General features: G+C 37.8%; 1 protein-coding gene across 2 annotated transcripts in view; it reads right to left on the reverse strand.

The window, feature by feature from the left end:
* Positions 1-12,718, reverse strand: part of LOC136032393 (sodium channel protein Nach-like) — a 107,461-nt gene that overhangs the window by 26,672 nt on the left and 68,071 nt on the right. The window contains exon 6 of one of the 2 annotated variants that reach the window (XM_065712704.1): positions 6,157-6,313. In XM_065712704.1, the coding sequence (XP_065568776.1) occupies positions 6,157-6,313 (157 nt within the window). Of the gene's footprint in view, positions 1-6,156; positions 6,317-12,718 lie in introns of both variants that reach the window. The other variant, XM_065712703.1, reaches the window with a different exon arrangement.

The following is a 12,718-nucleotide window of genomic DNA, read 5'->3' on the forward strand; positions in this document are numbered from 1 at the left end:
ATGGCGCGTAACGACTTACGCGCGCGGGGGGGCGCGAAGTGCCCCACCAACTAGGTGTTGGGGTGGCGCGAAGCGCCACCCCAACAGCTAGTATATATATATATATATATATAAATAAGTTTTATATATGTAGGTTTGTTTATTTGTGGGTTTGCATTTGACGTTATTATAAGTATATAAAGTTTTGTATATAACGTCATTATAAGATGACACTACAGACCGGGACACCGGGACACAAATGACGACCGGGACACAGGGAATATAAATGACGACCGGGACACTCAAAGAGAAATTACAGACCGGGACACCGGGCCACAAATGACGACCAGGACACCGGGACAGAGGGAATATAAATGACGACCGGGACACTCAAAGAGAAATTACAGACTGGGATACTGGGACACAAATGACGACCGGGACACAGGGAATATAAATGAAGACCCAGACACAGGGACACAACTAAAACGGGGACGCCGAGGGCACAGGGGAATATATAAATGAAGACGGGGACACAGGGAATGTTCGATTAGCAACCACCATCAACAAAGCTCAAAGGCAATCGTTAGAAAAATGCGGTATAGATATGAATACGGATTGTTTTCCCATGGACAATTATTATGTCGCATGTTCAAGAGTTGGTAAACCTGACAATCTATTTATATGGACAGACAATAGGACATCAAAAAATGCTGTATATTGGCAAGTTTAACGTTGTTAAATATATATATATATATATATATATATATCTATATATATAAAAATAAGTTGTCTGTTTGTCTGTGTGTCGAGTGACGTCATGTTTGTATGTCGACTGACGTCATGTTTGTCGACTGAAGAAATTACAGACCGGGACATCGGGACGCAAATGACGACCGGGACATAGGGAATATAAATGACGACCGGGACACTCAAAGAGAAAGCGACCGGGACACAAAGAATTTTCGATTAGCAATCACCATCAACAAAGCACCGGGACACAAATGACGACCGGGACACAGGGAATATAAATGACGACCAGGACACTTAAAGAGAAATTACAGACCGGGACGCCGGAACAAAAATGACGACCGGGACAAAAATGACGACCGGGACAAAAATGACGACCGGGACACCGGGACACAGGGAATATAAATGACGACCTGGACACTCAAAGAGAAATTACAGACTGGGGCACCGGGACACAGGAAAACAACAACAACGGGGACGCCGGGGGGCACAGGGGGATATATAAATGACGACCGGGACACAGGGAATGTTCGATTAGCAATCACCATCAACAAAGCTCAAGGGCAATCATTAGAATAATGAGGTATAGATCTGAATACAGATTGTTTTTCCCATGGACAATTATATTTTGCATTTTCAAGAGTCGGTAAACCTGACAATCTATTTAAATGCACAGACAATGGGACAGCCAAGAATGTAGTATATTCGCAAGTTTTACGTAGTTAAAGATATATATATATATATATATATATATATATATATATATATATATATGTATATCTATATTCACAGGTGGGACAAAGGGACAAAACTACAATGGCGCGTAACTAATATGGCGCGTAACGACTTACGCGCGCGGGGGGGCTTGGGGGGCGCCAAGCGCCCCCACCAGCTAGGTGTTGGGGTGGCGCAAAGCGCCACCCCAACAGCTAGTTACCTATAATACCTAGATCAACCCCTTCAGACGAAATGAATGCATGCCTGAAAAATTTTAATATATGGGCACATGTAAAGACATTAAAATTAACTACAAATATGCATGTCCGATTGCAAAACGATGACTCTGGTCAAACATTTTCAGGTCAATTGCTGGCAATTGGAAAAGGAAAGCTCCCAGTAGACTCAATTTCAGGACGTACACAACTACCTGCTGAATTCTGTAATTTAGTGACGTCCAAAAATGAATTGGTTGAAAAAGTATTTCCAAATATTTTAACCAATTATAAAAATCATAAATGGCTAAGTGAACGAGCGATTCTGGCAGCCAAAAATATAGACATCCACGAAATCAACAATATTGTTTTGACCAAGATTCGAGACCAGGCAGTCCTTTACAAGTCAGTCGACATAGTTCTGGAACCAAATGAAGCGGTTAATTATCCATCTGAATTTTTAAATTCCCTGGATCTCCCAGGGTTTCCACCACACTAGCTAGAACTAAAAATAGGCGTACCAATAATATTGTTACAAAATATCAACCCACCAAAGCTTTTCAATGGCACGCGACTTGCCGTTAAAAAAAAAACAGTGGGAAACGTAATAGAGGCAACATCCATCTTATCAGAGATTTCAAAAACTCCTTAATGTTTGGAGATATAACTGCTACGAGGCCAGATAGAAACAAGGAGAAAATACTTACAAATTTGAAAAAGACAGACCAAGTTTGTTGACGTTCTGACGGAATAGAAAACTTCCATAATGGCGAGTTTGATGCAATTGCCATAGAGAGGCACAAATGAATGGATTTATCCCACTCCTAAAAGTGTTAAAATAGCTTGGGAGTGTAGGATCGAATAAAATGCTCTAGAAACATCTATTAAAAAACGTATAAAGGTTTCTTCACTCTCTTATATATCTCCAAAATAGACACGAAAACTGCATGTGCATTCCCAGACCTGCTTGATAACCAAACTGATAACATCCACTATCACAACGTTTTCAAAATTTTCAAAAGAAGAATCTTTTCAAATAATTTGGCGATAGCTGAACAAACTGTAATCAGGCGATAAGAGTCACAAGATTGAGGGTCCTTATTCCTTTTTTAGACACATGATGCCCTTCTATAGTGTAGTCTGTACGAATTACTGCAAAATACAAGCTGTAAAATGTAACAACATAAGCTCAACTAATTTTCCAGTACCATACATCAAATGTTTAGATTGGATTCCGTCAGAACCAAGAGCTTTGCCTTTTTGTAAGGAGACGAATTAGCCTAAGAACTGACGATAGCATGATAGGAACAAGATTTCGGTTATGATTTATTATAAATTTCTAGTCAGGCAAAATAGTGAAGGAAAATCTTCCGAAAAGTTGTGTCCAATTTCGGAGGGCTATCAGAGAATAGCGAGGAGAATCGTCTTTTCCAGGATGTTACATCAATAGGGTTCGAATGTGAACGATGAAGTAAACTTTGATACTGAAATTATATGCTCACAGTAGGAGCGGAATATTTCCGATATCACAGAATAGATACATCCTTCTCTTGAAGAGTAGTACAGGTACCCTTTTTATTCGGTACCCTTTTTTAATAGAATTTAGGATCCTTAAAAATTAAACGAGATCTGGGAAGATCAGAATCCACCAAGATCTTCAGCCAAAGCTCGTGACAATTTTTTGTAAGTTGTAGCTCTGGGTCATTGCTACAGCCCCTTTTCTGTGTACCAATCCTAATTCTCTCAGATGGTACTGCCACTGAGGTGGCTACTTTGTTTTAAATAGCATATGTCAATATTATCCCAGTCCATCTTCCAAAACCAGTGAGGCTTTTGACTGGTTTGTGAAATACACAAATTCATGCAAAATTTGACATGATCACTTGCTAACATATCATCAGATATGTCAACATGGAGCTCCTGGAGTACAACCTTCTAGAGTTTCAGAATACTTAAGCGGACAAAATCAAGATTGGAAGTGGAAACAGAATGGTGAAAGTAACAGAAAGACCTGGATTTTGAAAGCAAAAATATGTTGCTAGGCATTGAAGAAAGGACCAATTTTGTAAGGTGCAGCAGCATCTTTGAGATCTGCGTTGAAGTTACCACATAAGACAAGCGCTTTATTTGATGACTTAACTTCGTGAAGTAATTTCGACAGTACACACAAGCTGACGGACATTGTCGGCTAGACGTAGCATTTTCATTATTAGTTGGCATATAAACACACACAAGAACAATACTACCTAAATCAACTGATTATGATTTATGATTATATTATATAGATATGTCAACATGGAGCTCCTGGAGTACAACCCTCTAGAGTTTCAGAATACTCAAGCGGACAAAATCAAGATTGGAAGTGGAAACAAAATGGTGAAAAAACAGAAAGACCTGGATTTTGAAAGCAAAAATATGTTGCTAGGCATTGAAGAAATGACCAATTTTGTAAGGTGCAGCAGCATCTTTGAGATCTGCGTTGAAGTTACCACATAAGACAAGCGCTTTATTTGATGACTTTACTTCGTGAAGTAATTTCGACAGTACACACAAGCTGACGGACATTGTCGCCTAGACGTAGCATTTTTATTATTAGTTGGCATATAAACACACACAAGAACAATACTACCTAAATCAACTGCAGGCTATAGGTTTCTATATTCAAAACAGTTAAATCTAAACTTCTTATTTACAGCAAGTAATATGCCACCAGATGGAGGACCAGCAGTAGTTATAGCAGGTCTAATCGAAATTAAGGGTCAGACAAAATTTCTAGCATAAGGAGTTATCCACAATAAGCAAGTAATCGGCTAAACAGACAATATCATGCTTGAATTACAGGCTCTCATGAGTTCTTAGTTTCTCCCGGGTGCCATTAATATTCTGGAAAAAAACACAGAGAGTATTTCACGGGGACTGAAGCCTGAATTAACGTGCACGGTTTATAGTTTCACTTCTAACACCAGGCCCTCGAGCAGGTAGGTATTTCTTGACCTCTGAAAGTGACATCCTGTTTCTTCGGTAATCGCCACCAAAGTTGGCATAGGTAAAGGACTGCACCAGACAGTTCCTGCTACAGTTTACGTGATTACCGGCTTATTTGCTGCACATTTGCTTTAGTTGGATAAGAATAGTATCTAGCAAAATGACTAAAGCCTTGGCAATTGTGATGTTTCATCAGCTTGCCAATCGGTAAAGTAACCCGAAATTTGGTTTATATTCAATCTTTATTTCGTGTATAGCATTACGGTCTAAGTCATCTTTCGATAAGAATTTTAACTGGATTACTAAAGTATTACCGAATCTGGTTGTACTGTTCACACTGCTAATATAAGTATTTGTGAAACGTTATAGTCTTGTCCATCCAGATAATGCTAGCATATTCGTGCCTCACTACCTTCATTCGGATATTCACCGTGTTTGGTATTGCAGCAACAGCAGCAGCTGTTGATTGTTCGTCAGATATGTTTACCATCTTGTCCTTTTTTAGCCAAAATATGCTGAACTTTACAGGCACAATCAAATTTCCCCAAAAACTCACGAATATTCAAGCTGCTTGGAACTTTACTCAACACAACAAGAACAGAAGGTAGCGGTTTCCTGCTTTTGAACGAGAAAATTTAACATCCTCACGAACTCGTTTAAACGATCTTCTAGAATAGTGTTTGGTTTATCTGGGACAGCTGGTACGTCAAGAGGATCAACTATAATAAAGAGTTGTAGCTCCTCCTTACGCGCTACAAACCCCTCAACAAATCATGGAAATCTGCCGAAAATGCTCCGCTTGGATGTGATCCCCTGCAACTTCCGGGAGCATTAAATTTCAAGGAAATTTTTCACTAACTCTATGCCTGCTTTATTGCATCTTTTGCGGAAAGTTTTGCAGCAATCTTAATAACCGTATCTTTTTTTTGTAACTTTCCACTGCAGAAAATTCGAAACTGGATACACATGTATAAAAGTCACTATTTGTGTCCCATGCCAAATCAATCAGTAAAACTCATAATCCAAAATTCTGTTCCGTAGAACAAATAGCCAGTCCACTGGGCGAATAAAAATAAAATATACAAGTCCGTCTCCGGAGATGCGAGCGTGAGAGAAGTAAGGGAAGCATTGAAGGCTGTCTACCTTGTCCCCACAACAAGACGTTTCCAGTTTTTTGGTTTTTTTTTCACACTGATTTTCTCGCACTTGTTGTTGGTCTAACATCTCCAAGCCCATTTCTAGATCAAAAAACCTTTTATGACGTTTTTCGTTTTTCACCCTTATTAAGTCCCATCCAAGGTTCCTCTAATACCTCCTAACCAATTGAAAGACAATAAGATCTTTCCTATCCTTCATCCCACGGGGAAAATTTACGAGGTAAATATCACCTTTATTTTGCATAAGCGAATTCCATCTTTAACGGTTTCTTTGGTATATATCTATCTTAATAATAATATAACCAAGAATTTAACATTCTTGAGAAGTCTTGCAATATCATATATAAAATTCTCACCTATTATATGTCAAATTTTTGTACTTGCTCCTTCCACTTACATAAACCATTCGTGGGACGTCAATACCCTCACTAACAAGCTTTGTGTTTCTGATAATCACCGAATATTTAGTTCTATTGCATAGTGGTAAACAATCAGATTGAATACGAGACTCCTCTTCTAGAAGACAAAAGTGTTGGTTACATTAATACATGAAAATTCACAACAGTTTCACAAATCATGAGGATTGCATGGTCTTTGTAATGATAAAATAATGGATATATTTAAATTTTTGGTCGTTTCTGACTTTATTCTCAGATTTCAGGAGTCCGATGGCAGCGAAAGGTCTATTGTAGCTTGTAAGAGAAAATACGCTATACTTTGTTTGGTTGTGTAAAACTGTGCTGAGGTTAGTACAGGTGGATGTCCATCAATGGTTTGCAACACCTAAAAAGCCATAATACTGATTTTAATAGTTCTAAAATGTTTTTGGTCGTGGTAACATAGGTTCGAATAGATAAGACAAATTTTTGTCTTGAGAAGACTAAAGAATTTTTAGTTCCGGAGAAGGCAAACAAGACAGAAAATAGTTCTTTCCATTTTGTTTAATATACTTTTTTCTTATTTTACAATTAAATGCCATAAAAACAAAAATATTATAAATATCCACTGCAAGATTGACAAAAATTGTTTTGTATTAAAATACTGGAATTCAGAATCGTTGTCTGTAGAATTCAGATTCGTTGCTTGTAGCATCAGAGGAGCCTGGTGCTCCTCATGGCTCCTCTGATGCTCCAATGGCTAAAACTCCTCTTCTAGAAGACAAAAGTGTTGGTTGCATTAATACATGAAAACTCACAACAATTTCACAAATAATTAGGTTTGCATGGTCTTTATAATGATAAAATAATGGATGTGTTTAATTTCTGGTCGTGTCAGACTTTATTCTCAGACTTCAAGAGTCCGATGACGGGGAACGGTTTATTGTAGCTGGTAAGAGAAAATACGCTATACTTTGTTTGGTTGTGGAAAATTGGGCTGAGGTTAGTAGAGATGGATATCCGTCAATAGTGTGCAACACCTAAAAAAAACCATGTTTTTGTCTTGAGAAGACTAAAGAATTTTTAGTTCCGGAGACAGTAAAAAAGACAGAAAAACTTCTTTCCATTTTGTTTGCTACACTTTTTTTCATCTCACAATTACATGCCATGGAACTAAAAGTATTATAAATATCCATTGCAAGATTGACAAAAATTGTTTTGTATTAAAATGCTGAAATACAGATTTGTTGTTTGCATGAGCCTGGTGGTCCCAATGGACAATTTTTCCGTAGTTAACCCTATAATCTCGACACTTCTCTCTGTTTTTCCACTCAATGGACAACGGCAATAATCTCGGTTATATCGTCATAGGATCGTTATGGATATCAAAGGAGTATATAATGAAAGAAGTCTGGAGTTAGGTAGGAAATTACCTGGTAGTGTGATACTTTTTAGAATGAGAGATGCTGTAGACAAAGTTTTTAAGAGATAGAACAGAAAGGTTTTAGAAAAGGTAGAGGATGCGTTGACCAAATTTTCACTCTTAGGTTGATAACTGAGGAGTGCTTTAGCTGTCAAACATCTTTGATCCTCAGTTTTATAGATTGCCACCAGGGGACGGGTGGCTTCGCCATTTTGTGCCATTGTACACTCGTCCCAAATAATAAGTGTGCATTGCTGCAATACTTTAACCATCCCAGATGATTTGGAAATATTGCACGTGGGAGTTTCTGTTGAATGTAAATTCAGAGGCAATTTCAAAGCGGAATTTGCCTATCTTCCACCAGGCAGCAAAGTTGCGGCTATTCAGGATGACGCAATTGCCAACGCTATGTCATTTTTTGATCGAATTGATGGCAGAATCAATTTTATCACAAACTTTTTACCAGTACCTCCTGGCGTAACCAAAAAGAAGATTTCTCAAACGTTGTTATCTACACAATTGATTTTCTTATCATAAATGTCTTTTTGCTCAGACATTAACTTAGAAATATTATTTTGTACATACGACAATAGATCATTCGTGTTGTAACTTTGTTCACGGTCCAATTCTACACGTGTCGAAACAGCAGCGTTACGATTAGGTGAAGGCATTCTTTAATCCTGAAGAGGTTTGTTTGCCATACATACGCACAAATCTTCAATAATAACTAAAGTGTAATTATAAATTTCTGATGTAAAATAAAAGGTCATATCAGACGTCTCTAACCGTTTACGATGGAGTATATCCTCGGTCATTTTCGATTTATATTTCTCCCATAACTCTGTAGGAGCTGAAGGAGAGCAAGTTGTTAGTATGATTCCAAACAATGCACGAGTTTGACTTGGAGTTGACGTTTCGCACGCATCATTGATGCAGTTATCACAGTGTTGGTCATTCTCTAATAAATTCAGAGCTTGGCATGTACTATGTTTACAGTTTTCAAATACTCAAAGGACGTCAGACCGGGTACATTCACCAAAAACAGGCGGAGAAAGAAGCATTCGTGTTGATTGGGGTGAATGTTGTAGAGTCTTCCTATCGTGGTATCTTTGAAGATGGTAGATTGGCCTTCGACTGACTTACCCTGTTTTCGACGTTCAAATGATTTCTTTTTAGCATTCAACGTGTAATACGAAGGAACTTCAGTATACAGCAGTTCTTTTTTTGGAAAAGAATCATTTTGACATAACGAAAAGAAAGCAGTACACATTGTATCCAGTGGATTCAGGGCTCATTGTTGCACGTTGGATTCCGAAAAGCAAACACGTTGTCCATTCTTTAGATGTACCGCTAAGTGAACAACAGCTGGACTTTTTTCATGTATTGGAAATTAAAGAATTCGCCAAACAGCTTCATTACTGCTTATGTATCTTCCAGCCTGATATTGTACGATTTCATCGATGTCACTGATTTCGGACTGCAAACCAAAAACTGCGATGTCGCTGCCTTTGCTGACGTATTTACATATCTATTTGATTGCCTTTAGGGAGTTACAGTATTCAACGTTTATGTGTGCATTAAATGTTTTTGATAATAAAGGTGAATATGGAGCAACCCACTGGTTATCTACTTCGACGGTGGTACCGTTATGCTTCTTTGCTATTGCTGTTTTACCGCCATCTTCAGTATATCTTCTTCTATATAGTGGGTAACCATCATTGCCGGTAATTGCGTTTGGTACTAAAAGTCGAGGATATTGCTTTGTGCACCTTCCGTTGGCCATATATGGTGATTTTTCGTTCAGTGCACTGCATTGTCCTTGTATCATATTTTTCAACACAATATCATATGAGTTTTTATCGACATTTTCATCAGGTATTTCAGCGGAAATCACATCGTCAATTTCATTAGAAATAATTTTATCATGTAGCCAGATTAAAATATGTGCGTCTGGCAATCCTCGTTTTAGCCTTTCCACTGAGTACATCCAGCATCGCACTGACCCAAACACATTAAGTTTTACTATGTAGTTTATCAGTGATTTCAACTTTTGCCGGAAGACACGGGCCGTAATGTAATGTCTATGAACCACCGACTGTCCTAGAAGAAAAGCTGCTGTATCTCGTCCCAATATTGATCACATGTAAATGTAATAAATAAATCTGGACAATCATAGAGACGAACATACACAATAGCATCTTGAGCATATTTATGCATATGACGAGGACTGCCAGCATATGACGGAGGTAAAATTGTTAATCTTCCAACGTTAGTGGTATTACCGTCATTTACAACTGCATCTCGCAAATGAATGTACTGTTCAGAGTGGAGCTTGGTCTGATTCAGACGGATAAGTAGCAAACGTTCTGATTCAACCTTTGCATACATATCAACGATGTATTGGTGAAAGAAATTACGGCATTTTAAAATATAATTTTCTTCATTGTAACGAATCATTAGTCTATAGGAATAATAATTCATTGTGCTGCATTTCATATCCGTTTGTTTGTCAGTGGATGGATCTATCAATTTATTATTAAAGTGATAGCCGTCGGCTGCATCCCAAAAAATGATAGGATATTGTAGGGCATCGTAGCATCGATGAATTTCAGCAATTCTTACCAACTGAGCGTTTCTCTTATGAAGAATAATATCTCGAGGTAAAAACTGATGACCGACCATAACGATTGCCCCTTCATCGATAGTTGGAGTATTGTATCTACGCACTTGCTCGCCAGTAGGCTTTTTGTCAGCGAAAATACAATTTTATGCCTATCAGTAGGCATCAAATCGATTGCTGTTTTGAACAGACGCAATAAATCATTATTTTCGTGGAAAAGATGTTTCAATTGCGAAACGATAGTCCTTTCAACGTCGGGAGAAATTTCGCAACGTGCATTCAATTCAGAATTGCTATCACTGATGAAGTACAATTGTAAAAATTTATGATTCTCACCTGATAATGGTAGAAGGGACCCTGCTCTATTTGGAAACATGAGTCATATTTTCTGATGTTTAACAAAAAAAATGCTTAGATTCTGATGTAGTTCCAGTAAGCAAAGTCTTCAATGGCTCTGGTGGTGCACCCAGTTGAGAAAGTCTATCTTTTCCTGAGGCGCAACACATTCCCATTGTTTCACCATTAAATTTCAAGGCCTTGCAATAGGGACAAATTTTAGACACAGTCCCGATTTGAATACATCTATTCAAGCTATAATCATCGACAGGGCTGTACCTGAATGCCAGGCGATAATTTTCACGTTACTCTTGTGATTCCTCGGCACGCTTTCTTTTGGCATTATGTTTTTGAGCCTCAAGCCTGTTTTCACGTTTTTCTTGTGATTTCTCGTCACGCTTTCTTTTTGCATTATCTCTTTGAGCCGCGAGCCTGTTTTCACGTTGTTCTTGTGATTCCTCGGTACAATTTTTCTTTGGTAATTTGTCTTTGAGACGCAAGTCTTCTTTCACGTTGATCATGTGATTCCTCGGCACGCTTTCTTTCCTTATAAATATGTGATAATGTGTGTTTCTTTCCTTATAAATTGATAAAGTGTGAACAAAATGAACGAACTTTTAGATGTTTTACTAGTTCTGGGGCTAGAATATGTTTGAAAATTAATGTCAAGAAGACTAAGTCACTAAGGCTAAGAATAAGTGAACATGAAAAGGTGCCGCTGGGTAACGAAAAGATTGGTCAGGTGAGCAGCTTTACTTATCCTGGTAGTATATTGTCAATAAAAATGGCGAGTGTGGTAAAGATGTGAAAAGTAGAATATTCAAGGCTCAGGGCGTTTTTACAGTTAATAAAAATTTGGGAAGAATAGAAAGATAAGTCTGCAAATCAAAATTAGAATATCAAAAGTTACAGTTATGACAATGGTCAAATATGGCTCTGAAGTATGGACACTCCGAAAAGTGGATGAAGATTTACTAGACGTTTTCCAGAGAAATTGCCCGCACATCGTTCTGGGCACCCGGCTGACTGTCCGTATTTTAGAAGGTAGGATATACGAAAAATATGGTTCATTCCTGCTTTTTAAGGCTCTAATAAAAAAAATAAAGGTTTGGATGGCCAGGGCACGTTCTGCGGATGAAGGATGACAGATTGCCGAAGATCGTGCTTTTCGGCCAACCTTCCATGGCTAAACAGAAAGCATGTCGTTCAAGGTTGGGGTGAGAGGATGCCATAAAAAAAGATTTAAAGAAAATGGGAACTTCCTGGGAGGGAAGAGGGAGGCTTTGAATAAATAGAATTGAGGAGGAGCATGCGTAGCTGTGTTGGCCTCAAGCGGCTTGGTGCTACGGTGAGTAATAAGTAGTATTAGTTGTAGGTATACATCTAAAAGCAGGTTTTTTTCGCTTATGGAGGTTGTTAAAACTTCTTTTGAGTTTTCCTTTCAAGACGAAGTTTGGAGGCTAGCCATTACTTTTGCGTCTTTCTAACTCATTTCCTTCAACTCTTCGACTTGTTAGAACTCCTGTCATATAAATCAGTTAGATTCACGAGCCACTTTCTGACTACTTATGAATATTCAATTATTTCAGATTTTATTAACACATGCAATTCCAATTACTGTGCAAAAATACAACATAAAGAATTTCCCCACTCTTTTATACTCCCTCTTTTGTAAATAAACAATGCAAACGGGTGAGTGGGTAAAGGAAAAGCATAAAAAATAGTGGTATGCAAAACTTGAGAACGCAACGGACAGAATACTTGCTTGTGGGTGTGGTAACATAGGTTCGAATGATACATAAGAAAAATATTATTATTGAGATGACTAAAGAATTCTTTGTCTCCGAGAAGGCCAAAAAAATGAAAATAATGAATATTTGAAAACTTGACTCGCTGTTCAAAATGGACTAAAAAATAGAAAAAACAATTTTTCTCGAGAACTGTGAATTTAAGTTAATACGAGGGATGCAAATGGGTTGTGCTTTCTAGAACGTCATTTTTTAATTTATTTTCCTTGAAATCACCAACTTTGTTCACTTATACATTTTAAACTTACACCGATTATGGTGTTAACAGTCTATGTTAAGTGAAGCCAATCCGTTTTATGTCCCTCGTTTTACTTTTATTCTTAGATTCTCAGGGAAATTATTTTTTGTTGTTCA

This window comes from Artemia franciscana, chromosome 10 (genome assembly GCF_032884065.1).
Source record: "Artemia franciscana chromosome 10, ASM3288406v1, whole genome shotgun sequence".
Lineage (NCBI taxonomy): Eukaryota > Metazoa > Arthropoda > Branchiopoda > Anostraca > Artemiidae > Artemia > Artemia franciscana.